Consider the following 27,583-nt stretch of genomic DNA (forward strand, 5'->3'; position numbering starts at 1 on the left):
TCCTTGGGGAGCCTGGGGCTGGGCGTGCAGAGGGGCGTGGAGCCCGGGGTCCTGGGGCCTGTAGGGCAGAGAGTAGCCCGGGGCACAGAGGAGCTCGACTCAGATTTGGAGGGTTTGGGGTCTTGGAGGGTGGCAGGGAGCCCAGAGCAGGACATTGCGCCCTTGCGTCCTGCACAGGTTGCGCAGAGCCAGCGAGTCTTGGGCCTCGGGAAGCGCGGAGCCCGAGCTGCGGGACGCGGGCAAGAGACGCAGGGCCGGGGGTACTGGGCCTTGGAGGGCGCGGGGTGAGTGCAGGGCCTGGCGGACACGGCTCCGGAGCGCAGCGCAGCCTGCCAGCCGGGCCGCGGCCCTGAAGCCCCGTGCGGGTGCGGGTGAGGGTGCGGGGCTCCGCGCGCCCTGGGTCCCCGCCCCCGAAGCCCGGCCCCGTGCTGGGCTGTGGAGCACAGGCAGGGCGGGGAGGCCTCGGGGCCGCGCCACGTCCCCCGAGCGCCGCTGCAGGCCGGGGGCTTTTGTGTCCGCGGAGGCCGCGTCTCCCCCGCGCGCGGGCGGAGCGCAGCGCAGCGCGGCCCAGGGCGCGCGTCTTCTCCCGGCCGGGCGCGGGCGCCGCCCCCAGGCCGCGGCCCTGAGCCCGGCGGAGCCCAGCTGAGCCCCGCGAGCGCACAGAGCCCCGAGGCCTCGGCCGCCTCCTAAACTTTTCAAAGTCGGCCCGCGGCCGGGCCGGCCTGGGCTCCGAGCTCGGCCGGGAGGACTCCAGGGACCAGGAGGAGGACCCGGAGGACCAAGAGGAGGAGGAGGAGGAGGGGCCGCCGCATCAAAGACACCGGCTTCCCGCGGCCCGGGGGCGAGCCATGCGCGGCGGTCGGTAATGTCAGCGGAACAGGACAAGGAGCCCATCGCGCTGAAGAGAGTTAGAGGTAACCGAGCCAGGTTGGGAGGACTCGGGGAGCGCGGGCCCATGGGGAAGCCACCGGGGCGGCCCGGGCCTAAGTGCGCGGCCCCAGGCGCGCGGGGTCCCCACTTTGTGTGCAGACGTGAGGCGATCAGCATCCCTTCCTACCCGACTCCTCTCCTGCTTCCCACCACACAGCACAATAGACACCTCGGGGGCGAGAAAGAGACACCCGTGAACAATACCCACCCCCCAGAAAACTAAGTTGCACTACCAGAGAGTTGAGGCGCTTTGAGGAGTCACCTCCCTCCAAAAGGCAAACACAGATTCACTATATTTTCCTTTAGTTTAGGGAGAGGAACTAGATACATTCAGAAGGCGTTTTCTTTATTAACCAATAAGATTAAGAATCAAATCATACAAAACCAGCTTCCTGCATCATTGGTTTTCTTGCTTGCAAACTAGTGAGGAATGTGAATACCTTACTGTCTCAGAAAAAACCAGAGAGAACGATGTACTGAACAAAAGGTACAGCATGTAAGTTTAAAACACACACTACCAAATACCATCTGGGAATATGGGGATACCTGCCAGCTCTTACTTGCAGCTCTGGCTGGGTTTCTAGGTCTGGGAGTCTCAAAGTTTGTACATTGTGCAAATATTTGTTGAACATGTACTGTGTACTAGGTACCGTTCTTGGCACGGGTTAAAACAGTGAATAAAGAATGTAGATGTTCTTCACACAGGAGCGCACCACTCAGGAAGCAATATACACGTTAAAGTACTGTGCAAAATACCAAAGCAGGGGATTCGGGTAGAAAAGACCAATGGGGAGGGGAAGTAGGAGTGTGTAGGTGATCAAAGGCTCACCTGGAAGATGGGCTGAAAGGAAGATGGCACAATTCCTGTCATACCTGGGAGGCAGGGAGGGAGGCACTCCAGGCAAAGGGAACCAGAGATGCAGGGGTTTGGTTCAGGTTTGCCTGTGTCTCCAGGCAGTGTCAAGGAAGCTATGGTAACTGTGGCAAGGTGAACCCAGACAGCCAGGTATGGTGGGCTGAGGGCAGGTGAGTGTGTTTTGAGAGTCATTAAGACTTTGTCTTCTGCCTGATGTAGTGGGCAGGCCTTTAGTTCCAACACGGCAGAGGCAGAGGCAAGTGGATGGCTGTCTGTGAGTTTGAGGCCAGCATGATCTATACTAGTGAGCTCCAGTCCAGCTAAGGCGTCATACTGAGACCCTGTCAAAAAAGAAAAAAGAAAAGAAGGAAGGCAGACCGACAGATTTTGGCCTTTGCTCTGAGATGAAAACTGGACAGTTTTTCAGAAAAGCAGTGATGGGGTTTCTAAGGGGTTTGTCTGGGTGTTGTGTACAAAAGAAGACAGAGGGAAAGGCTGAAGCAGGCAGGCTACTGCCCAATCTTTCCATCAAAAAAAAAAAAAAAAAAAAAAAAAGATAAGGTGCACATAAATCAGCAAATTTCCATGTGACTTATGGACATCCCTTGGTGTTTTGGCTCAGTCTAAGCAGAGTGCACATGACTGAAGTGCCTCAGGACACCGGTGGTGTGGCATCCAGAAGGTGTTCTCTCAAATGTTTAGGTAGAATCCCCTTTTTCTAGAGCTTGGAGGATGGTTAAGTTCAAATAGTACCTGCATCCAGGTTCCCAGAACTTCAAGAAATGTCAGGTGGGTGTGGCAGCTCTCTGGTCACTCCAGCAGGTAGAAAGGAAGACGAGTGATCCCCAGAGCAAGATAGACTCTGATTCAGTGAATGTGGGTTTCAGGGAGAGATCCTGCCAGAACACATAAGTCGGAACGAAATGAAGAGCCCACCTCTGGCCTCCACGTGCACATAAGTAGGAAGGAAAGGAGAAATGGACTTTTTAGATACTGAAGCAAAAGTTTTTAACTTAGAGCAGAGCATCGCTTTTAAAGGCTTGATGTCTGACCACCTTTCCTTTGGTAAATTTTTGCTGTGTTGTTATTTATTTTATTTGTTTTGAGACAGAGTCTTACTGTGTCACCTTGGCTATCCTGGAACTGACTATGTAGACCTGGCTGGCCTGGAACTTACAGAGATCTGCTTGCCTTTTCTGGGAGTGCTGGGATTAAGGATCTGCACCACAATATTCCAGCTGGTGAAATATGTGATTCTGTGTTGTTTGTTATTAAGACTTGCCAAGGCCATTAAGGAATAGACCCTTCTGAGATGCACTTTTCCCCTGGGATTTTTGCAATAGGAGTTTGCCTATTATTATAAATTGCTTTGGGATTTACAGAAAAGCAACAGCTCTCGGGTTTGTATCTTTGATCTTAGCTGTCGGTCCTGACTAAATGTAATGTTAATTAAAATGTGTTAGTATTTGATAGTGTGGCCAAGAACAGAGATAATCCTTCATATTGCTGTGTTTGCAGCCATGGCTCAATTTTCAGCTCAAGAATATTCTAAGAGTTAAATCCCAAAATACAAGAAAACACATAGCCAATTTTTTACATCGTGAAGAGTATCTTTATAATAACTCATTACTAAACACTGATTTATTTTTCAGAAATTTTTGGATTGGTTCATAATCCATAAAAGTTTTGTGTTCCTTTTTTGTTTTGTTTTGCTTTGCTTTGGGCTTTTTATCTGTTTGTTTCTTTTGCCTTTGAGACAGGGTTTTTCCGTGTAGCCCTGGCTGTCCTGGAACTCACTGTGTAGACCAGGCTGGCCTCAAGCTCACAGAGGTTGGCCTGCCTCTGCCTTCTGAGGCAGAGTGCTGGGGTTAAAGGTGTGCACTACCAATGCTTGGCTGGCTTTGTTTTCTTTTTTAAATAGGTTCATATCATGTGGTTCGGTTGTTTCAAACTCCAGGTGGACCCCTGCCTCAGCCTTCAGAGGCAGAAACTGCAGGCATGCACCAACACCCTGCTTCTATCTGAGCTTTCCGAGGCACAATACCATTGAAATTAGATGCCCTGGAACTCTTTTTTGTAAATTATTTAATTTTTGAGACTGTTTGCCAGATGTATCTTCTGTGGGGTGTAGACTGTTGAGCAGAGCTTCTCAGGGTGTACTCACACACTTGTTTTTCCTAGACCTTTGTAGTAGGGTTGTGTATATTTCATGTGTATTGAAAGATTTCGTTAAATTCTTGACATAGGATAATAAGATGTGTATACATATGTGCGTATGTCATATTTATACATATTTTAATGAAAATGAATTGTTTTATGAAAGGAGATTTATTTTATTTCAAATTATGTGTTTATGTGAAGAAGAGGTACCTGTGCATGTGAGTGGTGCCAGTAATCTTAAGACTAGGAGGGCATGTGATGCCATGGCGATGAAGTTACAGTTGTGAGCATGTGATGCCATGGCGATGAAGTTACAGTTGTGAGCAGCCTGGGCATGTGATGCCATGGCGATGAAGTTGCAGTTGTGGGCATGTGATGCCATGGCGATGAAGTTACAGTTGTGAGCAGCCTGGGCATGTGATAGGAACCAGACTCCCATCTTCTGCAAGAGCAGGATGTGCGCTAAACCACAGAGCCACCTTTCCAGAACTGTAAATGAATAGTCAAGAAAGTAATATAGCCAAGCAGTGGTGGCGCATACCTTTAGTCTCAGCCCTCAGGAGGCACAAGTCTCTGAGTTTGAGGTCAGTGTGGTTTTCAAGAGTTCCAGGGCAGAGAAACCTTGTTAAAAAAAAAAAAAAAAAAAAAAAAAAAAAAGAAGGTAATATAGGGGCTGGAGAGGTGGTTCAGTACTCAGTAGTTCAAAGTACTTACTGCTCTTGCAGAGGACCCAAGTTCAGTTCCCAGCACCCATGTTGGATGGCTTACAAGAGCCTCAAACTCCAGCTCCAGGGGATCCAATGGCTCTGGTTTCCTAGGAGCACCTTCAGTCTTTCACATACATGTACACATGATTTAAAATAATAATAAAATGAATCTTTAAAAAGTAAGTAAGATGGCTTAGCAGGTCAGTGTCTATAGTGTAAGCCCAGTGACCTGAGTTGGAAGGAAGAAAGTTAGAAGGAAGAAAACTGAGTTTTTCATTTGACGGATATGTGTATGCTGTGGGACATCTTACTCCTCCCCACACAATGAGTGAGAAACTACAATAGGTAGAACTCAGGTTTGACAAAAATGAGATGTCATTGACTGAGGACGTTGCTGTAGCATTTTCTATAGATCAAAAAATCATAAAAAGCCAGGTGTGGTGGCCACTTGGCAGGTGGATCTCTGTGAGTTCCAGGTCAGCCTGGTCTACAGAGTGCATGCCAGGACCGTTCAGAACTCCATAGTGAGACCTTGTCTTGAAAAAAAATACAAAAAGGCATCATATAGATTTCCATGAGACCTGGTAGATGGCTCAGTAGTTAAGAGCACTGGCTGCTCTTCTAGAGGACACAGGTTCAACTCTCAGTACACAACCAATGGTAACTCCAGTTCTAGGAGCTCCAGTGGCCTCGTTTGACCTCCTTCAGCACCAGATACATGCCCATGGTGCAAAGACAAACACGTAGGCAAACAATCATATGCATAAAGTAAATAAATGTTTTTTAAATGCTTTAGGAGGAGCTGCGGATATAGTTCCGCTGGGTAGAATATTTGCCTAGATTGTGGGAAACCCTGGGTTTGAACCCAGCTTCAGATAAACTGGATGAGGGGCACACGCTTTTAACCCCGGCACTTGGGAGAGAGAAGCAGATTGATCTCTGTCTAAATAGTGAGTTCCTGGACAGCTGGGGATATTAATGGAGAGGCCTGTCTCCAAAAACCAGAGAGAGGAAGTGAGAGAGGTGTCTCAAGGTCGTCCATAGTTACAGAGAGTTAAAGGCCGGTCTGCACTAGATGAGACCCTGTCTCTACAAAAAGAACACCAAATAAGAATTTCCGTGGGTGATTAATCTTGAGGGGAAGCCCCAAAAGAATAGAGGAAGAGAAACAAATTCAGAGATGAAGAAGGAGTTGTGAATATTGATGCTTTTGCCAGAGTTAGCAGTAATACAAGGGACAGGGTGACAGAAATGACAGAGAAGTCCTGTAATGTACTAGCAGGAGATGTTGCCAATAGATGATATCTAGTAAATGCCCCGCTGGGATGGATGTATGGAGAATTGGGATTGACATTGGAGAAATAGGGGCAGAAGAGCAAGTGGAAGGACGGAGGGAAAGGTTTCCATGTTTGACATTGGACTGTGTATGGTTCATCACATCATCAGTAATCTGAGTCTGGCTGTAAGTCTGTTGACTCAACCCCTCCCACCCCCAACCCCCCCCCCGCCCCCACCTCCAGCATTTTCCAGTGTATACAAAGAATATACCTGACAGGGCTTGTAACTTAAGCCAACCACTTATGTCAGAAACAGAGACCTGGAAATCGTAGGTAAACAGGTGAATGCTAATTAACATCTTGGGAACAGACAGGCTTACCTGAGAGAACAAAGAGCCTTGAGGTCACAGGCATTGCAAATACTGACATTTGGAGACAGGTGGAGAATACAGAAGCTGTCAGAGAAGGAATGCTGGGAGGATGTCACACGCAGAGGAAGAAGAGTGCACTTCTCAGGGACACACAGATGAAGCTTGATGTTTTAAAGGACATTTGTTCTGTAAAAGAATAAATTTGGTGGCGCATGACTTTAATTCGAGCACTTGGGAAGCAGAGGCAGGTAGATCTTTGGAGTTTGAGGCCAGCCTGGTCTACAGAATGATTCTAGGACAGCCAGGGCTACACAGGAAAACCCTGTCTTGAAAAACAAAACAAGATGTATGCATTATTATGTGGAAGCATGAATACCTGTGTGAATTTATGTGCATTCCATGTGTGCAGAAGGCCTCAGAGGCAAGAAGGCGGCTTTGGATCCTCTGGAACTAGGGTTATAAGCAGTTGTGAGTCAGCACATGGGTGCGGAGAATGGAAACCAGGTTCTCTGAAAGAACAGCCAGGGCTCTTACCTGCTGAGCCCCCCCCCCCCCCCCCGTGTGTGGCCTTTAGGTAGAGTCTTTTTTGCTTGTATTTTGAGACAGTATTTACTCCACGTATCCCTGGCTGTTCTGGAATTAGCTCTGTAGGCCAGGCTGGCGTCAAACTCACAGGGATCCTCCTGCCTTTGTCTCCCGAGTGCCTGGCTCTGCTCCCCGAGTGCTAAGATTAAAGGTGTTGCCAGCTGGTGAGTAGAGTCTTATTATACAACATGGGCTGGCCTAGAATGTACTGTTTGGATCAGGCTGGCCTTGAACTCACAGAGATCTGCCTACCTCTGCCTCCTGAGTGCTGAGTCATGCCACCACCCCACCCAGCTGGTGGTCATAACCCTGGATAGTCTGGAATGCTGTGTAGATAAGACTGAGGCTGGCCTCGAACGCACAGATACCCACCACCTTCTGCCTCTGGAGTGCTGGGATTCAAGATATGTGATGTCTTCGCCCAGATAGAACTTAAAAAAAAAAAAAAAAAGATTTATGTCTGTGTGTCTGATTCTGTCTCCCTCCCTCTCTCTAGTCTCCCTGCCCCCATCCCTGAGTGTGTGTGTGTGTGTGTGTGTGTGTGTGTTGTATGCACTCTCTCACACCTGTCCTATGATGCAGGACAGCAGTATTGCTTCACCTGTGGAGCCGTCTCTCCAGCCCTCTGCATTCTGCCTTTAACATGTTGACATGTAGTGGAGGCTCCGTTACATGGCTGCAGGCAGAAGCAGGGAGAGCTAGACCAGTGTTGTGGTAAATATTAATACATTTTTATTATTAATAACAACCGGATCCCATGTGTACAGCTCTGCGCTGGCTTCGGCCCTCTCTGACCTGGGTGATTGCTCCCATGTTAGTTCCGGCACCGTAGGGCCATATGGAACCCTGCACTAATTTATCTCAGTGGTTCCATGCTGGCCCCCAGGGTGCCCTCTGACCTGGGCAGTCCGAGAGCCCTTCCAGAGTGGCACCTCGCCAGGCTGCTTTCGCTCACAATTCCCCTGCCGGGCTGTTACCACGCCAGGCACACATCCGTAGTGTGTGGAAGGTCCTGTGCACCTTCCCTTGAGTCAGTTGAGTAGCCATATGAAAGGACACAGCACACAATACCTGAGATTCAATTGACAAGATATAATTTCTCATCTAGACAGCACAAAATCCTGTACACACCCATCCCTTAAATATTCATAACAACCTGTATCTGTGCTCAGAGAATGTTTACATCTGCCTCCATGTTACTCCCAGCTCCTCCTCCTCCTCCCTCCCTCCCTCCCTCCCTCCCTCCCTCCCTCTCTCTCTCTCTCCCTCCCTCCCTCCCTCCCTCCCTCCCTCTCTCTCTCTCTCTTCTTTCCCATCCTTTCTTCTCGTCTTATCTTGTACCTGCCTTCCTGCATAAAGACATCATCATACAGACCAGAATCAAGAAGAATAAGTGGAATCTTAAAGGCCAACCTAGTGATCTACTTGTGCCAGTAAACCCTTTCCCTTGAGGCTTCTCTGCCTTCAGAGTGGCACACACCTGTGACCCTCAGAAGGCTGAGGCAGGAGACTCTTCAGTCCCATGCTAGACTCAGCTACCTGTTTGTCTCAAAACAAAACCCTTGAGCCCTGGGAGATGTTTCCACTCAAACAGTAACAGTGTCAGTCTGAGACATACAAGGTGCTCTTTTTCCAGCAGCTGAGATGTGTCCCCTGTTTACACGCAATATGGTCACAGTCTCCTTATTTGAACCCACTGCCTCCCTAACCTTTCCCAAACTGATTCTTCAGATAAGGTTTCTCTTTGGTTATTGCAAAGTCCTGGGTTCCCCCTTTGCACATATTTATCCATCTGTACAGCTGCTTACAGTGGCAACTGCCATAGCTGAGTACCAATGCACTGCCAGGTGATGACTCTGTTTCTCTCAGTCACCCTATTGGCTAGTTGTTATTTCAGTAGGGCTTATGTTTATGAAGCTGATGCTGGCATGGAGAGATGCCCGGTGGTTAAGACAGCATCTGATCCCTTGCATTACAAATGGTTGTGAGCCATCGTATGGGCGCTATATGGATCCTCTGTAAAAACATGTGCTCTAAACCGTTAAACCATCTCTCCAGCTAGCACCCTCTTTTTATTTATTTATTTATTTATTTAGATTTATTTATTTTATATATGTGAATACACTGTCTCTGTCTTCAGACACACCAAAAGAGGGCATCAGAACCCATTACAGATGGTTATATAAGAACCACCATAAGGTTGTTGGGAATTGAACTCAGGACCTCTGGAAGAGCAGTCAGTGCTCTTAACTGCTAAGCCGTTTCTCTAGCCTGCACCCTCTTTTAATATGGGTTCACACTGTGTAGGCCCAACTATCTTTGAACTTACTATGTAGACCAAGCTGGTCTCGAATTCACAGATAGCAGATCCCCCCACCACACACACTAACAACAACAACACAGTACATAAATAAATACATGATTTGGTTTTGTTTTTTTTTTTTGAGGATTTTCTGCATTGGTTCTGAAATTTGCTCTGTAGACCATTACAGATATCTGCTTGACTCTGCCTCTAGAGTGCTGGGATTAAAGGCATTTGCTACCAATGCCTGGCTACGTTTATTTTTTAAAAGATATACTTTTATTTTATATGTGTGTATATATATTGCCTACATTTATGTATGTGCCTGGTGCTGAGATCAAAGAAGCATGTACCACCACACTCAGCTTATAAATAACTAAATGTAATGAAAAAACTTTAAAAAGACAAACAAAAGTGGGAGGAAATCTAAAATCATATCTTCAACTTCCAAAGCAGAGAGTTAATTCATCTAAAAATGAAAAAAGTCCTGGGAACATAGCCCAACAGTAGAGTATTTGTTTGGCATGTGTAAGGCCCTGAATTCAATCCCAGCACCATTTAAATAAATAAAATGTAAGGACAAAATGCAACGTTCCCAATTTAATTATCTTTTTTAGTAGTGTTCACATTTTTAAATTTATTTTCCATTTAATGTACATTGGTGTTTTGCCTGCATGTATGTATGTGTGAAGGTGCCAAACCCCCTGGAACTGGAGTTGCAGACTGCTGTGTGTGTGCACTGGGAACTGAACCTAGGTCCTCTGGCAGAGCAGCTAGTGCTGTTAAACAGGAACTAATTCTCCAGCCCTGAGGTAATATATATATTTTTCCTTAAACTCTAGAGCAGTGGCTCTCTCAGGTTGGAGGAGTTGTCTACGACCATAGGAAAACATAGAACATCACAACAGTAGCAACATACAGTAGTCAGTGTAACAACAAAAATAATGGTTGGCTCACCACAGGAGGAGGAACTGTACTGAGGAGTCACAGCAGTAGGTGTGGAACCACTGCCTTACAGGATTCTTTTTAAAACTCTCGTGAGCTGGAGTGTGTGTGACTCAGTTAACAGTGTTTGCTTAGCGTGCGGAAGCCCTGGATTCCATTTCCAGCATCGCCAGCACTGCCTAGGTCCAGAGTCCTGACACTGCCTGTACTCCCAGCACTGGAAAGGTGAAGGCAGAAGGATCACAAACTCGAGGTCATCCTTATCTACATGGTGACTTAAAGGCCAACCTGGGTTACATAAGCCCTTATCTCAAAAAGAAAGTAAAGGAAAAATAAAAATAAAAAGGAAAAATTCCCTTAATAAAGAAAACACTACGGGTTGCTTTCTTTTAGTTCTATGGTGCTTGTGAAATTCAAATTTTAATACCATTTCTTCAAAACTATTGTCTTGTGAGGCTGGTGAGATGGCTGCTCTTCTAGAGGACCAGGTTGGAGTTCCAGCATCCAAGGGAGGGCTCCCCGCTGTCTGAGACTTCAGTTCCAGAGGATCTGATGCCCTCTTCTGGCCTCTTTACACACTGCAGGCGTGTGTTGCACAGATGTACATATGAGCAAAAATGTTTTTAAAAAGATTAAAAAATAGTGTTGATTTTCTGAAAGTATTACTGTGTGTTCATCTGTATACACAGAAGAAAAACAGATCCACCAGCAGCAAGCTGGGCATCTGAGGTGAGTTAACCTCATGGTTGTGTCTGGCTGGTGGGACTTGAGATGCTTTTCAGTCAGTGTCTGATTTGGAGACAGAAACCACACCAGGTTTCTACAGCCATTAACTGATGGCAAATGTAAGTGCCCATAGTAGGGTATTATTATTGGAGACAACCATCATCTCTGAAGCTTTCAGAGATGGACTCCAAGAGGGAGGCGTGTGGGGTATAACCCAGACTTCTGAGAAAATTATACTACATGGGCTGATACTCCTGCCTTGACTTGGAGGAGAGGGTTGAAGTTTGGATTATATCAGATTATAATATCAATTTTTACTTACATCATTTAAAAGAATAGTATGAAAAGTCTTGAGGACTTTGTAGTCAGTAAGATCTATTGGCAAAGACTTCTTTTCTAATGTCTCAGCCAGTCTCCGAGCTGTTCTCACATAGCAGGATCAGCACATACATTTCCTGTCCTGTTGATCTCACCAACTGCACATTTTAAACCATTTTTTGGAGATATCAGATTCTCCTCCTACTCTATGAGCATTTCCTTCAAAGTCCTGGTAGGTCTTTTTATAATGGCTTAACCTATTGGACTGTAAGCTATCTCCAGAATCTGCTTCATGCAGTAATGTCCGTTAAATTGTTGTATTTTAATGGACATGTATGTCTGAGCATCATCAGTTTTAATCTGTGAAGGCATCTCCAGGATAGCCATCATCTCTAATAACTGTGCAATCTCAGAGTCATCCCCCTCAGAACTCCAGGCAGAAGTCCATTGGAACTCCAAACATGTACCAGTGGTGCTGTGTACATATTCCAGTTCTCCAGATTCTATAAAATAAAACACACAATCCACTGCTTGGCATTTAGTTCTGCATAAGCAGAACCTGGATTCTTAATTCAATACATTGCATCTCGATGGACTGCCATTCAAAGTTCTCAAGCCCCTGTGGGGCTTCTGGTCTGGAACTATGTTTTTTGATGTTCGTGTGAGTTCCAGATTGGGTTCTTTTGAGATTTAAAGATTTTAACATCTGTTTTATGGTCTCTAATTTAGTATCTCATTTCCCAGTCTGTTCTTTCTCCAAGTCTGTCTTACTCTGATGTCTCCCAGAGATGGCATACACAACTATAATCATTGACAAGATAACCACTTGTATGCTGGTGAACAAAGCAAGATCTTATTGAATCCAGAAGCATTGTATTGTTGTGTTTCCCTTCATCCCAAATGTAGAAAACATTTTTTCTTTTATAATTTCAAAACTTCTCCCTAAAGACTTTATTTTCTTACATTTAAGTTAAATTTTTTCTATGATTTTTTTTTAATATTTAGCTTCCTTTCTCTTTTATTGTTCTTTAAACTCAATATCTATCAGTTAGACTCTTGGAACTTTTTAGTTTGTATCTTGTGCTGTGTGAGCCTTACCCCAGCTAGTTCACCTGGTAGAGCATGAGACTATTAATCCCATTTAATCTTATCCCCAACTAGGTTACAAATAAATGACCCTCAGACTATGGTTATTTTATTTGGCTTTGACAATTCCTGGGAGGATCACCCCCAATCTACTTTTCTAGCTGGCCTGGCTGCCTCCCCAGCGGTGCACCCCAGATACCTGCTGTTTCTCCTGACCATGTGCTCATGGTTCCTCTCCCCTCATGGCAGCTTCCTCCTCTCTCTTGTTCTTTCTCCTCACCTCTCTCCTCCAACCAGGTCATTCCAAAACCACCTACCTCCAATCCTTTCAGTAATTGGATGTAGCCAATTTTATTTAACCAATAGTATTAAATCAAGGAACAATATTTAAACAACAAAAGCTTGTAAACCGGAGAAATAACTTATAGGCCTAGACCTTAGAGTATAGAATTTAGCATTACAATATATATAGTAAGAGACCAAACCTAGACAATCAAGGGTCAGGAGGGTGGGGGTTATCCTTAGACTACTTCATCCTGATTAAAGGCACCTTCAGTGTCAGGGTATTATCTGAGGCCTCTGGTCTTATATTTAAAGGCTGATAATCCTGTAATAGCAACTGATTAAAAATCTGGCTAGAAATTTTTCCAATCTGTTGTTGAAGAAATCTAGACAAGTAGATTATGAGATGGGTTATAGTTAGATTTAGGAAAAGAAGGAAAGGGGGGATTAAGAAAGGCAGTGTCTAATTCCATATTGGACTGTCAAATGATCCACTGTCCCGAGGCCATTCGTTGGGGGGTTTTTGGAGATCTGTCTGGAGATGTCAGATCTTATCTTTTTCTGTACCTGACTGATTGACATAAAAATCAACATTCTTCCCTGAGGAAAAGGCAAAGAACACCTTCTCCACTGTTAGTAAGTCTAATCATCGCCAGTTTGTAGGGCAACTGCAGCCAGTGAGCCTGTTTGACCCTAGAGAGTGAGGATCATCTGAGCCACCTGTTGGAGATCCTGGATGAACTGAGAGAAAAACTGATAGTAGGAGACTGATAGTAGGACTGCTCTTGCAGAGGTCCTGAGTTCAATTCCCAGCAACTACATGGTGGCTCATAACCCTCTGTAATTGTAAGATCCAAATAGAGTCTTATCTATTTAAGGCTCCCATGAATGAGACAAGAGATCGGGGATTGATGCAAAAGCAAGATTTTTATTAGTCCAGTGCACTGGGGTGGCCGACATCCAGAGAGGCAACCCCAAAAGTCTGTTACAAGCAGTTTTTATACTTTTTAGGGTACAGGTTACATCAGCAAGGTTATAATTTAAATTCATTGGCTAAGCGTATTGGCCTTTAAATCTTTTGGTTAGTGAGTATATGACAGGCCATGGGACCAGAGGGTCAGGTGACCACCAGCCAATAAATTCTGTGTTTTTCAAGAATGTTCCTGCTCCTTCTATGAACTGTGGGTGGAGAATGGAACTTGGCCTAGCCTTGACCTGAGGCAGTAAGTGTAAAGCTAGCAAAAGCTCCTAGGGTCCTTCATAATGGGATCTGATGTCCACTTCTGGTGTGTCTGAAGACAGCTACAGTGTACTCAAAAACAAAATAAATGAATCTTAAAAAAAAAAAAAAAAAAAAAAAAAAAAAAAAAAAAAAAAAAAAACCCTGATAGTAGGCAGTTAGGGACATCATTAGTCCTGCTGTCCCAGTGGCGCTGCCAGCGGTCATACCCAAGTCGCCAAGAAGGGGTAAGACCTGAACCATTCATTTGTCATGTCACACCAGTTTAAACTTTGTAATGGGAGCAGGCGAGGGAGCTCCTCCAGGTACCACCCCCAATTTTGGGGAAAGGAACACCAGAGCACAAATTCCAAAATCCAAAGTGGACAGGCAGCAGAAAACTTGAGTGCCGCAGAGGATTGATTGAGGAGTTGTGAATGTTTGAACATGAGGGCTGGGTGGTAGTGCTCAGGGTCAGGGTATTATCACAGTCTGAGGAATACAGGGTGCCCGTAAAGCGTGTTCCCAAGGAGCTGAACCAGTCTGTGATAGCCCAGAGAAAGGTGTAGGAGGAATAAGGAGTGGGTGTCTGGCTGGGAGTAGCTAATGGACTATGATGGTGGTCATGAGTTTGACTCGGGAAAGACATACATTCAACACTTTCCAAAGTGACCAGGCAGAGTGTTACTGTTATTCAGAGAGAACAGGCGTGGGAGGGGGGAGCCCCAGTGAAGGAGAGATGGATAAGAGAGGAACTGAATTAGCCTTTGACAGCCTGAATCAGAGAAATTCCTGACCCTATTAGGATGGGCTGCTGGTCACAGGCTGGGGTCTCCTGGATGTTAAACATTCATTTGTAAGAGCTACACTGGACAGGTGGAGATAGGAAGACACAGAGGAGGAGAGAGCAGGTTTAGACATAAAAATTTTGTTTTAGAATAAAGGGGAAAAACTTGTTCAGTGGCAGAGTTGCTGAATTGTAATGAGGGCACACTGTTTGTAATAATAGAGTGAGGCTTTAATAAGATCTGTCTGTGGAGCAGAGAGGAAAGGTCAAAAAAAAAAAAAAAAAAAAAAAAAAAAAAAAAAAAAAAAAAAAAACAAACTCTGAGGGCAAGGCCCGCCTGCTCTACAGAGTGCGTTCCAGGACAGCCAGGGCTACACAGAGAAACCCTCTCCTGAAGAACAAAACAAAACAAACACACAAAGAGAAAGTTCTGCTCTGTTGTTGGGTTTAGTTTGAGACGGGCTCTTACTCTGTAACCCAGGCTGGCTTGAAACCTACCTCAGACTTCAAATTCTGGGATTATGGGTATGGCCCGGCTGCACGGTTCTTTTAAAAGCATGAAGAGATTCTAGGTTTGTTAAATGTTTATCTGTGTCTGCTGACATGATCATGTGGGTTCTCCTCTATGCTAAAATAAGTTACTGTGGCTTGATTTTCATCTGTTGAGCAAAGCTTGTGTTTCTGGTAGAAATCCTGCTGTATCAGGATGTGGTCTTAGGTGTACTACTGACCTCAGTTGAAAGCATTGCATTGAAATGATTTCTGTCATTATTTCCTTCCTTCCTTCCTCCCTTCCTTCCTCCCTCCCTTCCTTCCTCCCTTCCTCCCTTCCTTTCTTCTTCCTTTCTTTCTCCCTTCTTTCTCTCTTTTCTTTTTAAGATTTATTTATTATATGTAAGTACACTGTAGCTGTCTTCAGACACATCACAAGAGGGCATCAGATCCCATTACAGATGGTTGTGAGCCACCATGTGGTTGCTGGAATTTGAACTCAGGACCTCTGGGAGAGCAGCCAGTGCTCTTAACCTCTAAGCCATCTCTCCAGCCCCTTTCTCTCTTTTCTTCCTTCCTTTTTTCTTTTCTTCTTTCTCCTTTCTTTTCCTTTTTCCTTCCTTCTTCCTTTCTTCTTTCTCTTCTCTCTTCCTTCCTTCCTTCCTTTCTTTTTGTTTGTTTTTTTAAGACAGGGTTTCTCTGTGTACCCCTGGCTGTCCTGGAACTCACTCTGTAGACCAGGCTGTTGAACTCAGAGATCCCTCTGCCTCCCTCCTGAGTGCTGGGCTTAAAGGTGTGCACCACCACCACCACCACCTGGCTAGAAGCTTGAGGATTCTAAGTTTAAGGGCAGACTGAGACACTATCTGAAAATTAAAAACAAAGTCAATTAGACAGACAGACAGACAGACAGAAGGAATGAATGAAAGATGCTAACCAAAAAGCAAACTATGGAGATCATGGAAACATAACTGCAGGAAACAACTTCCACATTCAGGATTTAGTGAACAAAGACAATTGAAATTAGGGTCACTGTAAGCTGGAGGACAGGCGGAACTACCCAGAAGAGTTAAACCCTCAGAGACTCTGAGATTTAGATGCCCTATGACTAGGCTCCTATGTTGAACACTTGGTCCCTAGCCGGGAGTGCTGTTTTAGGAGATTGGGCCTTAAGGGGCTTTGAAAGCTGTATCTGGTCTTCTCTATCTTAACTGCTCTCTGCATCTTACTTTCCTCGAGGTGTAACAGTTCCTCCACCCCTGCCTTAGTGACCCAGTGCATGGACCAAGCAGCTGAGACTGAACGCTCAGCCTCGCCTCTCTCAGGTTATAGCAAGCACTTTCACAAGAAAATAACACAAGTGAAATATAATAGGTGCTGGTTGTTGATGAGATGGCTCAGGGGGGCAAGGTGCTTGCTGAAGCCTACCAACCTGAGTTTCATACCCTGATTCCTCAGTGGAAAGAGAAAACCAATTCTCTCAGGTTGTCATTTGGCCTTCACACGCTGTGGCATGCATTCACCAACCCCCCCCACATACATACACACACATATAAATATATCTTATACAGACTTAAAACACTCATAAGGACAAAACAACAACGATAAAAATCTTTTTAGTGGCCCAAGCCACTAAAAAGCCACATTTCTTTCATCTATTAGGAACCTCAACTTAGGCTAGACTGGGATTGGTGGCTTCGATGCTGAAAAAGAACTTCAGGATTAGTCAGCATGAATTAGAGTTGGGGACTTTATAAAGGTGTATTTTTCAGATTTACCTATTATGTATACAGTATTCTGCCTTTGTGTATGCCTGATCTCATTACAGATGGTTGTGAGCTACCATGTGGTTGCTGGGAATTGAACTCAGAACCTCTGGAGGAGCAAACAGTGCTCTGAGCCATCTCTCCAGCCCCCTATTAAAGTTATCTTTATGTTGAGTTAAATCATGAAAGTTAGGAAAAACGAGGAGCTCAGAAAAAAACTGATGTCATGCCCAAGGGTGGGTAGGTGTGGGCTCCTTAGGAAAGAGTACATCAATTATCTCTGCTTTAGTGACATAAACCACTTTAGAGGCTTTCAAGTTTTGTGTCAGAAGGCTGACTAGAAACCGTTTTGTTTACCCCTTTGTCTTTTTCTTTTGTTGAGTAAAGTTATAGGATGCTCCAGAGATGCCCTGGTTGAGATTAAACTCTGGTGAGATGAAACCCAGGGCTGCTGGAGTAACAGCGGGGTTGAGTCCTGGAGAGCAGGTTTACCACTGGGGAGGAAGCTGACCTTCAGCAGCTGCTATGCTAGATCCTTAGGGGAGCCCCCACTCCCCAGTTTCCAGTCCCTGCAGTTTTCCCTGTCTTTGTATCCTGCCTTAATCACACCACAGTGAGACCTGTGAAGCAGTTTCACCTCCAAGTGGACTGTTACTGGAATGTACTCTTTTTTAGGTGGTGACAGTGGACTGGATGGGTTAGGAGGACCCAATATACAGCTAGGAAGCCCAGATAAGAAGAAACGCAAGGCCAGCACACAGGTATGTTGGCAGTTTTTCAAAGATATTTTTATTTTTAAGATCTGATGTTTTGTTGTTTGTTTGTTTGTTTTAAAGCAAGTGTTTATGTGCATGTGTGTGCTCGAAGGCCCAGGAGTCCTGCGGTTACAGGCAGTCGTGAGCCACCTGAAATGTGTGCTGGGAACTGAACTCAGATCCTCTGGAAGAGGATCTTAACCACTGAGCCATCTCTCCAGCTCCGAAGTTTTCCTTAGTAACAATTTTCACTTTGGGGTGATGAAGAAGATAAGTGAATGTTTACATTTGGCCTTGTGGTTTGCTTCCTGTCTGCTTCAGAGCCTAAGGGAGGGTTCTGCACGCAGCGGGCTGTTTGCTAGTCTAACCTTTAGTTCTGTTTGAAGAGTTTTAAATAAGTTTAACTTGAAGTAATTGTTCTATTATTATGGCAATCAATATTGTGTGGATATCGTGAAGTAATTATAGTGGAAGTCTTTGTTGTAACTTGTGGCTATAATAAATACAGGCATTTATGTTTTTTGTTTATTTATGTATTTATTTGTATGTGTATGAGTGAGTACCTGTATGTATGTCCGTGTTTTCATGTGCATGCAGTGCCCTTGGAGGCCAGAAGAGGGCGTTGGATCACCGAGAACTGGTTACAGATGGTTGCTAGCACCTGAGGTGTTGGGGACTAAAGCCCACGCTCTGCCAGAGCAGCAAGTGCTGTTTCCACAGATCTTCATCCTCTCTCAAGCTCTGCTTTATGGCTGTATTTGCTATAAACTGAAGCACTCTTCTGCTGATAATGGGTATCAGTTACTTTGACAGAAATCTAAATTATATTTGTTTCCATTTTGGTCACTGTTAAATCTGAAGTGTAACCATTAAGATGTGTAGAGATTAGGGCTTTGAGATTGCTTTAATGATGGCTCTCTTGACATAAAAAAAAAACACTTGGAATTTGTTTATCATCTAGTTTTATGACTATATGGAGTATAAAAAAAGTTTTGATTGGAGTACTTCAGTGTTTTAAGAGAGGATGTAGCTGCAGGCAAACACATACATGAACGTTGTGGCAGGCCTCTAAAAATTATTTATTTTTACTTTATGTGTATGAGTGATGTTCTGCATATATCTCTGTATACCACATGCATGCCTGGTACCCATGGAGACCCAAAGAAAGCATCAGGTCCCCAGGATAGTTGCCACCACATGGTGCTGGAACTGGAACCCAGGTCCGGCCAGTGATGGGCTTCTTTAGAGCTAACTGAAGTTTGAACTAGAAAACGGTGCCTCCTCGCCACTCCTTCATGAGGAAAAAGGTGTTTTACATTGTGGGTATGTGCACCTGGGTGCCAGTGCTGGAGGAGGCCTGGTCTGGAGGTGGCAGACGCCCTGCAGCTGGACTTGTTATATGGCAATAATCCATGTGCTAGGCCCCAAACTTGGGTCATCCGGGAAAGCGGGAAATGTCCTGACCTCTGAGATATCTCTGCAGCACCATATATTTTTATCAAATATAATTAAGGATGCACATCAGGAAGGGCAATTGAAGAAACTAAGTTTGCATCAGGACTGTTTATTTCTCCCTTTCTATTCTCTTTGCAGGGACCTTCCTTTCCTCCGTTGTCTGAGTATGCACCACCACCAAATCCAAACTCAGACCACCTAGTGGCTGCCAATCCCTTCGATGACAGCTACAACACCATTTCCTATAAACCACTGCCCTCCTCCAATCCATATCCTAACCCTGGGTACCCTGGCTTTGGAGGTTACAGCACGTTCAGAATGCCACCCCACGTCCCTCCAAGAATGTCTTCTCCCTACTGTGGTCCTTACTCACTCAGGAACCAGCCACACCCGTTTCCTCAGCATCCTTTGGGCATGGGCTTTAACCGGCCTCATGCTTTTAACTTTGGGCCACATGATAATTCGAATTTTGGAAACCCACCTTATAATAATGTACTGACTCAGGACATTAACATGCCTGGTCAGCATTTTAGACAAGGCTCTGCTGAAAACTTTAGTCAGATTCCCCCGCAGAATGTTGGCCAAGTATCTAACCCCGACTTGGCATCTAATTTCGCCCCTGGAAATAATTCAAATTTTACCTCTCCGTTAGAATCGAATCATTCGTTTATCCCACCCCCAAATGCGTTTGGTCAAGCGAAAGCTCCACTTCCCAAACAAGACTTTACTCAAGGGGCAACCAAAAACACGAATCAGAATTCTAATACCCACCAGCCTCACTTAAATATGGAGGAGGCAGTGAGTCAGAGTAACGTCGAGTTAAAAAATGTCAGCAGGAACAACGTTGTCCAAGAAAACAGCCGTTCGGGCAGTTCGGAGGCCACCAACAACCATGCGAATGGGACCCAGAACAAGCCCCGGCAGCCCCGGGGCGCGGCTGACCTGTGCACCACTGACAAAAGCCGCAAGTTCTCGCTGCATCCCAACCGGCACGGCCATTCGTCCTCCGACCCCGTGTACCCCTGTGGGATTTGTACAAATGAAGTCAACGACGATCAGGACGCCATTCTGTGTGAGGCCTCTTGTCAGAAATGGTTTCATCGCATCTGCACTGGAATGACCGAAACAGCCTACGGGCTGCTGACAGCTGAAGCATGCGCAGTGTGGGGCTGTGACGCGTGCATGGCTGACAAGGATGTCCAGCTAATGCGCACTAGAGAGGCCTTTGGTCCGCCTGCCGTGGGCAGCGATACCTAAGCACTGCCAGCTAACGTGCGTTCATTTCTCCGTGTAGAACAGAGATTTGGTGACATAGGGTTTTAATGTTTGACATTATTTTTTTAAATGCACACACAAAATTATTGCATTTTAGTTCTTACTAACGTAATGCTTTTTATTTCATTGTTTTTGTTGTCTTAAAATGAGATTAATGTGGGGGATTCTGTAGAGACATTTATAAATAAATGTTCATTGTTATTTATCATAAACATAAAAGCCTCTTGAAGCTTCAAAATAATATAGGCAGGTTGTAACTTTTAAAAGTTAGAGTCATTGAAAAATGTGTATTTCAGCGCTAAACTTTTTGTGAGTGTGCATATTTGGTTCAAGAGTAGATCAATTTAACATGTTCTCTGAATACAATCTGTGTGGGGATAACAGGGGGATGTGTATATTTAATGGATTTTTTTTTCACTTTATTGTTAGAATTTGACACCTGATTCTTCTTCTGCTGGGATCTTTGAAATATGTGAATTTCATTGTTCAAATCGGTCTTTCCAGGATATCTGTGCAGGCACAAGACACACTCACTGGTCATATAGTCTATTCCAAGCAGCGTTTGCTAATTAGCTGGTGGGTTGTGCCACATAGAATTGCTAAAATCAACTCACAGATTTTAGTAAAGTTGGCATAACATGTTTCCACGTGCGTCGTTCAGAATTATGCTGGCATTATGTTCTCAGTTTTTAAATTATTCTTGCTTCTGTTAATGCTCTCCACATAATAAGGCAGTGTCTGTGGAATTGTGAACACTTTTTTCCACGTGCTTCTAAACTGGGACAGACTGCAAAGAGAGGGACAGCAGTGGCAGTGTGGTCTGGTCTTACAGGGCTCTGCTGCTCTGAGAACTAAGCAGCGGTGGTTGGAGGAATGGACTGGAGAGCTGTAAAATGAACCTCCTGGAAGTTCAGAGTCCAGTTTTAGTTAAGGCCGGTGAAGAGCCAAGGCCAAAGCTATAACTGGGATGGTGTGAGGAGGCACCTGAGAGGATCTTACCTCAGAGGGATCCTCCAAATGACACAGATATTTCAGTAGAAGATCATAACCTGTGACTTTAATAAACAAATGGTGTATATGACAGTAGGTAGCAATTTAGACAATAATGGGGTATTGATGACCATCCCTAAGAATGTTTTGATATTATCAGTGTGGCCATAAAAAGTTCTGAATGTGGGACTGGTGGCCTGGCACTGTATACAAGAGTCCCTGCTGCTCCAGCAGAAGACCTGGATTCAGTTCCCAGAACCCACAGTGGTCAACTTACAAGCACCTGTACCTCCAGTTCCAGGGACTCTGATGCCCTCTTCTGGCCTTTAAAGGCACTGCACACACAAAGTGCACATACTCAAGTTTGTGCATGTACAGATACACATAAAATAAAAACACCTTGAAACATAATAGTCTGAGAGATTAAAATGTAAACGCTCTGAACACCGCTGCTCATAAAGAGGATAATTACCACAGTAAGCTTGAAGGGGAGGAGGCCGGTGACAGCAGCCCTGTGTTATCAAGAAAGTTGAAAATATGTGAAGGTTTTTGACTTCAGGGCTGGAGAGATGTCTCAGCAGTTTCCTGAAGGACCAGAGTTTGATTCCCAGCACCCACGTGGCAGCTCACAACCATTCACAACTCCAGTTCTAAAAGGTCCCATACCATCTTCTGAATTTCTGATGTGTGACCCAGCATACATGAAGGCAAAACACCCATACACCTAAGAATAAATAAAAAGATAATCTGACTTAAAAAATGAACGGAAACGTACTTTGACACAGTAGGACCTTACCTCGCATGTGTCACAGGTCTTAACACAACGAAGCACGGTTAACTGACAAGTCATGAGTTTTGCCATCCTCCCTTACCCCTCGACCACTAATGGAAGACTAGCTTTTTATCATTTGGGCCTGTTTGTTTTTTTTTTTTTTTTTTTTTTTTTAGATTTATTTATTACATATAAGTACACTGTAGCTGTTTTCAGACACACCAGAAGAGGGCATCAGATCCATTACAGATGGTTGTGAGCCACCATGTGGGTGCTGGGAATTGAACTCAGAACCTCTGGAGGAACAGTCAGTGCTCTTAACTGCTGAGCCATCTTTCCAGCCCTGGGCCTGTTTTCTAAGAAATAGCCTGTTCCAGTTAAGAAGTAGTACTAACTCTAGGGTTTGAATAATTTACCCAGCTGACAAAAATGATGAACTGTGTAAATATTAGACCTCTAATACCCTGTTGGTAGGAAATGGTGTTTCTGATATAGATTATTGACTTAAACTTTTTAAAAAATACAGTGCTTTGGAGTGGGAGAAAATACAATGCTTCAATTTTGACATAACAGTTTCATACACACAAGGTAATGCAAGGTTTTCTCCAGGTAACCTTGACTGGCTAGAACTGGGTAATCATAGAATATATATTGTCACAGCTTTAGGAAACGACAATGAGCGTCGTAGCTAATATCTCTTTAGGTGCAAATGAGCAGTTGCAGGAAGCCCCACAAGGTGGGGACTACTTGCCATGTGCTGGTGTTTAGTGTGTCCCCATATTCTCAGGCCGTTATTCTTGTTAGAGATAAATTTCTAAATGTTTAAAGATGTATCTTGTTTTTAATGATGTGTATCTGCATGCGGGTATCCGTAGAGGCCAGGAGAGGGCATCAGATCCCCTGCTGGAGTGACAAGCAGTTGTAAGCAGCCTATGGTGCGTATTGGAAAGCAAGCTCTGGTCCTCAGCAAGAGCAGTACACACGCTTACCCTCTAAGCCATCTCTAGCCACCAAGTGCTGACTTAGGGGGAATTATACACTTCATGCTGTGTGCTCACTCCTAGCATTAAGTCCTGACTCTGACTGAATAGAACAAGATGGCTCTCAGGAGTTAACACTTCACTGTGGTAGTGTTGATTTGGTTATTGTTAAAATGGGTTATGTAGTTCAATAAGCCTTTTATTGTGGATGGCTTTAGTGGTTAGCTGTCTTTGTGAAGAAATGACCTCAAGGGACATATTATTTGTTGCATTTTATTTCTAAGGTGCTGCTTTAAAAAAATACAGATGAATTTCAAGTGTTTTACATTTACCAAACATCATAGTAAGAATCTGTAAATAGAAGAAAAACCAGCTGATGTACACCTTTAATCCTAGCACTAAGACAGAGGCAGGCGGATCTCTGAGTTCAAGGCCAGCCTGGTCAACAGAGTGAACTGCAGCATAGCCAGGGCTCCACAGAGAAACCTTGTCTTTAAAAACAAACAACAGCAACAAAAACAGAAAAGAAAAACCACTGAGGCAGAGACAGGAGGATCTCTAGGACTTTCAGGCCAGCCAGGGGCTACATATTGAGATCCTAACTTTACAAAGAAAGAAAGAAAGAAAGAAAAGGAAGGAAGAATGAAAGCCCTTATATTTATTTCAGCCATGAGTCATGGCCACACTTCAGTAATCATAGCTGATGAATAACTTCACAGATTTGAATTAATTTTCTTAACACATTTGTCTGCACAAAATACTGTCCATGGTAAGATATAGATAGATACACTTGGCGATGAAAAGGTTGAACTATGAGTATAGCCAGAAATTTGTCTCATTTTACACAAAGATGTCTGTCACACAGCTCAACATGGCTTTCCTAGGAAACGGGATAAAAAGCTCCAAGCTGAAATGATTCAGAGGTGAAGAAGTATGGATAGAATTGTGTCTTTTGAAAAAAAAGTTTTTTAAAGATTTATTTATTGTATAAATAACAGTGAGTACACTGTTGCTATCTTCAGACACACCAGAAGAGGGCATCAGAGCCCATTACAGATGGCTGTGAGCCACCATGTGGTTGCTGGGAATTGAACTCAGGACCTCTGGAAGAGCAGCCAGTGCTCTTAGCGGCTGAGCCATCTCTCCAACCCAAATTGTGACTTTTTTAGTCTGGTCCTTTTTCTTCACTAAAAGGCCTCCTCTCCTATGCACACCTCTCACTTCTGCATCTTCAGGTTGTGCTGAAGTTGAACCTAGGTCACTATTTATACGTGGGCTCACTCAATAAATCCAACTTCCTGATGAAGTTGTAAAGTAACGCTTCCTAGGCGGAGATATGACCCAGCTGTGAAGAGCACTTACCATTCTCGAGAATCCAGCTTCTCTTCCCAGCACCCACATGGGAGCTCACAAGCAGGCGTAATTCCAGGCATGGCAGACCCGATACCCTCTTTTGAGGGGTACATTGTGTGTGTGTGTGTGTGTGTGAATTTTGAGCTACTATGTGGGTGCTGGGATTTGAACCTATTTTCCTCTAGAAGAGAAGCCAGTGCTCTTAACCCTTGAGCATCTTTCCATTGATGTGTGCAAAAGTTCAAACGTGGAGCTCGAATGCGTGCACACACACAGACACACACACACAGTTATTTTCTGAGAAGTTTCCTTGTTTGTTCAGTAGAGGCTTTCTGGTCCACATGCTTCAGATACTCCAGCACACACAAATACTGAAGCAGCTTGGCTAATCATAGAACGTATATTTGTCTGGAGCAGTGTTGCTCTTGCGGATCTTGCCGCCCACGTTAGAAGGTTACATACAGGAATGCAGGTTCCCTGCATTGCTGCTGTCTTCTGTGTAAGCGGGCAGAACATAATGACAGCCACGTTTTGAGTTTCGTTTTTTGTCGTTTGGGGGTTTTTGGTTTGGTTCGGTTTTGGTTTGTTCATTTTTTCAGACATCCAGTTCTGCCTAGTGATAGGAAGAACTCTTGATGATATTGGTCACCGTGCAATCTGATGACATGGCATCAAAAAATACCAAGCAACCTCACCCAGTAGTCTTTCAAACTTACTTGTTTTGAACTAGCATGCCAGCATTTTCCCACACCCAGACTGATAGAACACGGAGCAGATACATGAGCAGGTGTTTAAAGGGGTTCTAAGTGTGTAGAGCTTTGTTTTTGTAATGTAGAGGTTTTGTGTGCATGTACAATTGTGCTGCTTTATGCTTTCCTAATTTAAAACGTTGAAAATCAACTAGACCCACAGAGCTCATTTGTAAATAATAGTTGAGAAGTATGAGGTGGCTGGATGCTTAGGGAAGCCTATGAAGGCTTAGAACTCTCCTAAGTGACACATTAGTATAAGAGAGAAAGCAGCAGCGGCCTTCCATGCTCCTGATGTGGTTGGCAATGATGAAGTGCACTGGGCATGGGTGTAGAAGGAAGCTTGTCTTTTCTCCAGGATGATGTGGTTTGGTTAGTAGAGCGCTTGCCTAGCATGCATAAAATCCGGATTCCATCCCCAGGACTACAAAAACTGGGCCGTGGTGGTTGGTATCTACCTGTAACCCCAGCACTTGGCAGTATGAAGCAAGAGGATTATCCTCAGCTATGTAGCAAGTTTGAGGCTAGCCTGGGTTACATAAGAGTATCTCAAAAAGGGGGGTAGGAGAGAAAGAAAGAAAAGAAATGGCTTTACCTGAGATGTTGGGTGTCTAGGTTTCAAGAGAAGAGTGTTTTCTGCTGGGATACAAATGAAGATGGTTGTGGCATTACATTACCTTTTTCAAAGAGTCTTCGGAATCTTTAACACCTGATGTTTCCGACAATATGGCTACACCCCAGGCCCTTCAGGAAGCAGTAGTTTTTGCAAACCAGCTGCCCTGTTTCTGGACTACTTCCTTCAAACTGTTTGGACTTTTCACCGCTTTCCTGAGCTCCGAGGTTCCCTTTTCATGCCCAAATTTCAGTAACTTTCTCTTGCTCTCTCTCCTCTTATTCAGGAGAGCAGTATAACATCACGTCTGCATTTACCAATTCTTGGTGGTTCTGTGATGGGAATTTGGAGGTACTGGAGCCCAGAGGCTAGGAAGAGTCCTCTAGTCTCCCAAGGAGAGATATAAGGAAGAGGTCATGTATAAGCCAAAACCTCAACACATCGGACACTTGCCTTGTGTAATTCAAAACTCAATAAAAAGCATGGGTGGGAAACCTGGCCTGTGTCCAGTTTTACCAATAACACACTACTTGCAGTTAAACAGTTCTTCAAGTACCTGTACCTTTCTTGTTCTGTGGACATGTAGGTGATAGTGCTTGTTAGTTAAAATGTTATCTTTTATAAAGAGTCCTGCTTCTTATCATGATGTGACTTGAACAGTTGTTTCATATTAAAACTATCTCTTCCCCCTGTACTGTTGTCGTATGCCTCCTCTGGGGATATTAGTTCAGTACTTTTATACAAACCCCAGTGTGTTCCACATTGGTGACATGTATTTTGGCAGTAGGTTGTCCTTTTGTTCTTAGTGTGTGTCTTAAGTCATCCATGTACCAGTGCTGTGGTCTGTGGCAGAATTACTGTAATTCAAATTGGAAAATAAAAAGTTTCCAGACTTTGTCCAACCTTTATTCCTATGACATAGGAAATTACTTTGTAATTCTAATGATTTTTTTTGTCTGCTGGTACATTTTAAAGTATTCTGTAAGACAACTGAAACATCCCTATTTTTGGGTTAGTTTGTAAAGGCTCTGATGTCTTTGAGGATTAAAATTTGGTGTTAGCAGCTCATGGCATTCATAAGTACATCTAAAAGGAGTGTAACTAATTAGTTCAGCGTGCAGAACTGATCTGGAGAGGCTCTGGAATTGGGGACCATCCTGGGCTACTTAGCAAGACTGTCTCAAGAAGAAAAGAGCCCATGTACCTGCAGGTATGATTTCTGAGGAGCTCTCTTAGCTCACACATGCAGACAGCTGCTGACTGAAAGCAATGTTCACTCTACTATAAGCAAAATAATGGCACCAATCTTTATTAAAAACTTAGATATGACAATTATTAAGATAATAAAATCTCTCACTTAATTTAGAATTTGTAACCACATACAGGACATGGATATTATTTAGTTTGTACTATCTGATGATTGGTTTGATGTTGAAAGTCATGATTTTATAAATATTTAACCAATGAAGCACATTTTCACCTTTAATTTTTGAGGTATTTATTGAAGAATACTAGTTTTAAAACATTCTTTGTTATGATTGGAGGACTGGTTCAGCCTTTGAGAGTGCTTGCTGCTCATTCAGGGAAATCAAGTTCATTTCCAGCACCCAAGTCAGGTGTCTCACATCTCCTGTAACTCCAGTTCAAGGGACTCCAAAACCCTCTTCTGCCTTCTAAGGACATCTGTGCACACGCACACACACTCACACACGCATGTGCGCACACACGCACATGCACCATAAAGAATAAATATTTTAAAAGTCTTTACCATTAAAATTACTACTCAAAGGAACTGTATGATATTCGGTCATTGCAAGTTTGTATATTTGAAA

At 44.2% G+C, this 27,583-nt stretch overlaps 1 protein-coding gene across 1 annotated transcript; it reads left to right on the plus strand.

Annotated features, from left to right (window-relative positions):
* The first annotated feature begins 538 nt into the window (after positions 1-538).
* Positions 539-26,592, plus strand: PYGO1 (pygopus family PHD finger 1). The gene is made up of 3 exons (XM_080934352.1): positions 539-914; positions 17,485-17,570; positions 19,158-26,592. Exons 1-3 carry the CDS (start codon positions 866-868, stop codon positions 20,274-20,276), a joined length of 1,254 nt encoding a protein of 417 aa, XP_080790478.1. The 5' UTR covers positions 539-865; the 3' UTR covers positions 20,277-26,592.
* Positions 26,593-27,583: the final 991 nt, after the last annotated feature.

Source organism: Micromys minutus (genome assembly GCF_963924665.1).
Source record: "Micromys minutus genome assembly, chromosome: 21".
NCBI lineage: Eukaryota > Metazoa > Chordata > Mammalia > Rodentia > Muridae > Micromys > Micromys minutus.

Coding starts and splice junctions, on each gene's coding strand:
- PYGO1 (XM_080934352.1), top strand. CDS start 866: ATGTCAGCGGAACAGGACAAGGAGCCCATCGCGCTGAAGAGAGTTAGA. Junction 915..17,484: donor CGCGCTGAAGAGAGTTAGAG/GTAACCGAGCCA, acceptor ACTCTTTTTTAG/GTGGTGACAGTGGACTGGAT. Junction 17,571..19,157: donor AACGCAAGGCCAGCACACAG/GTATGTTGGCAG, acceptor TTCTCTTTGCAG/GGACCTTCCTTTCCTCCGTT.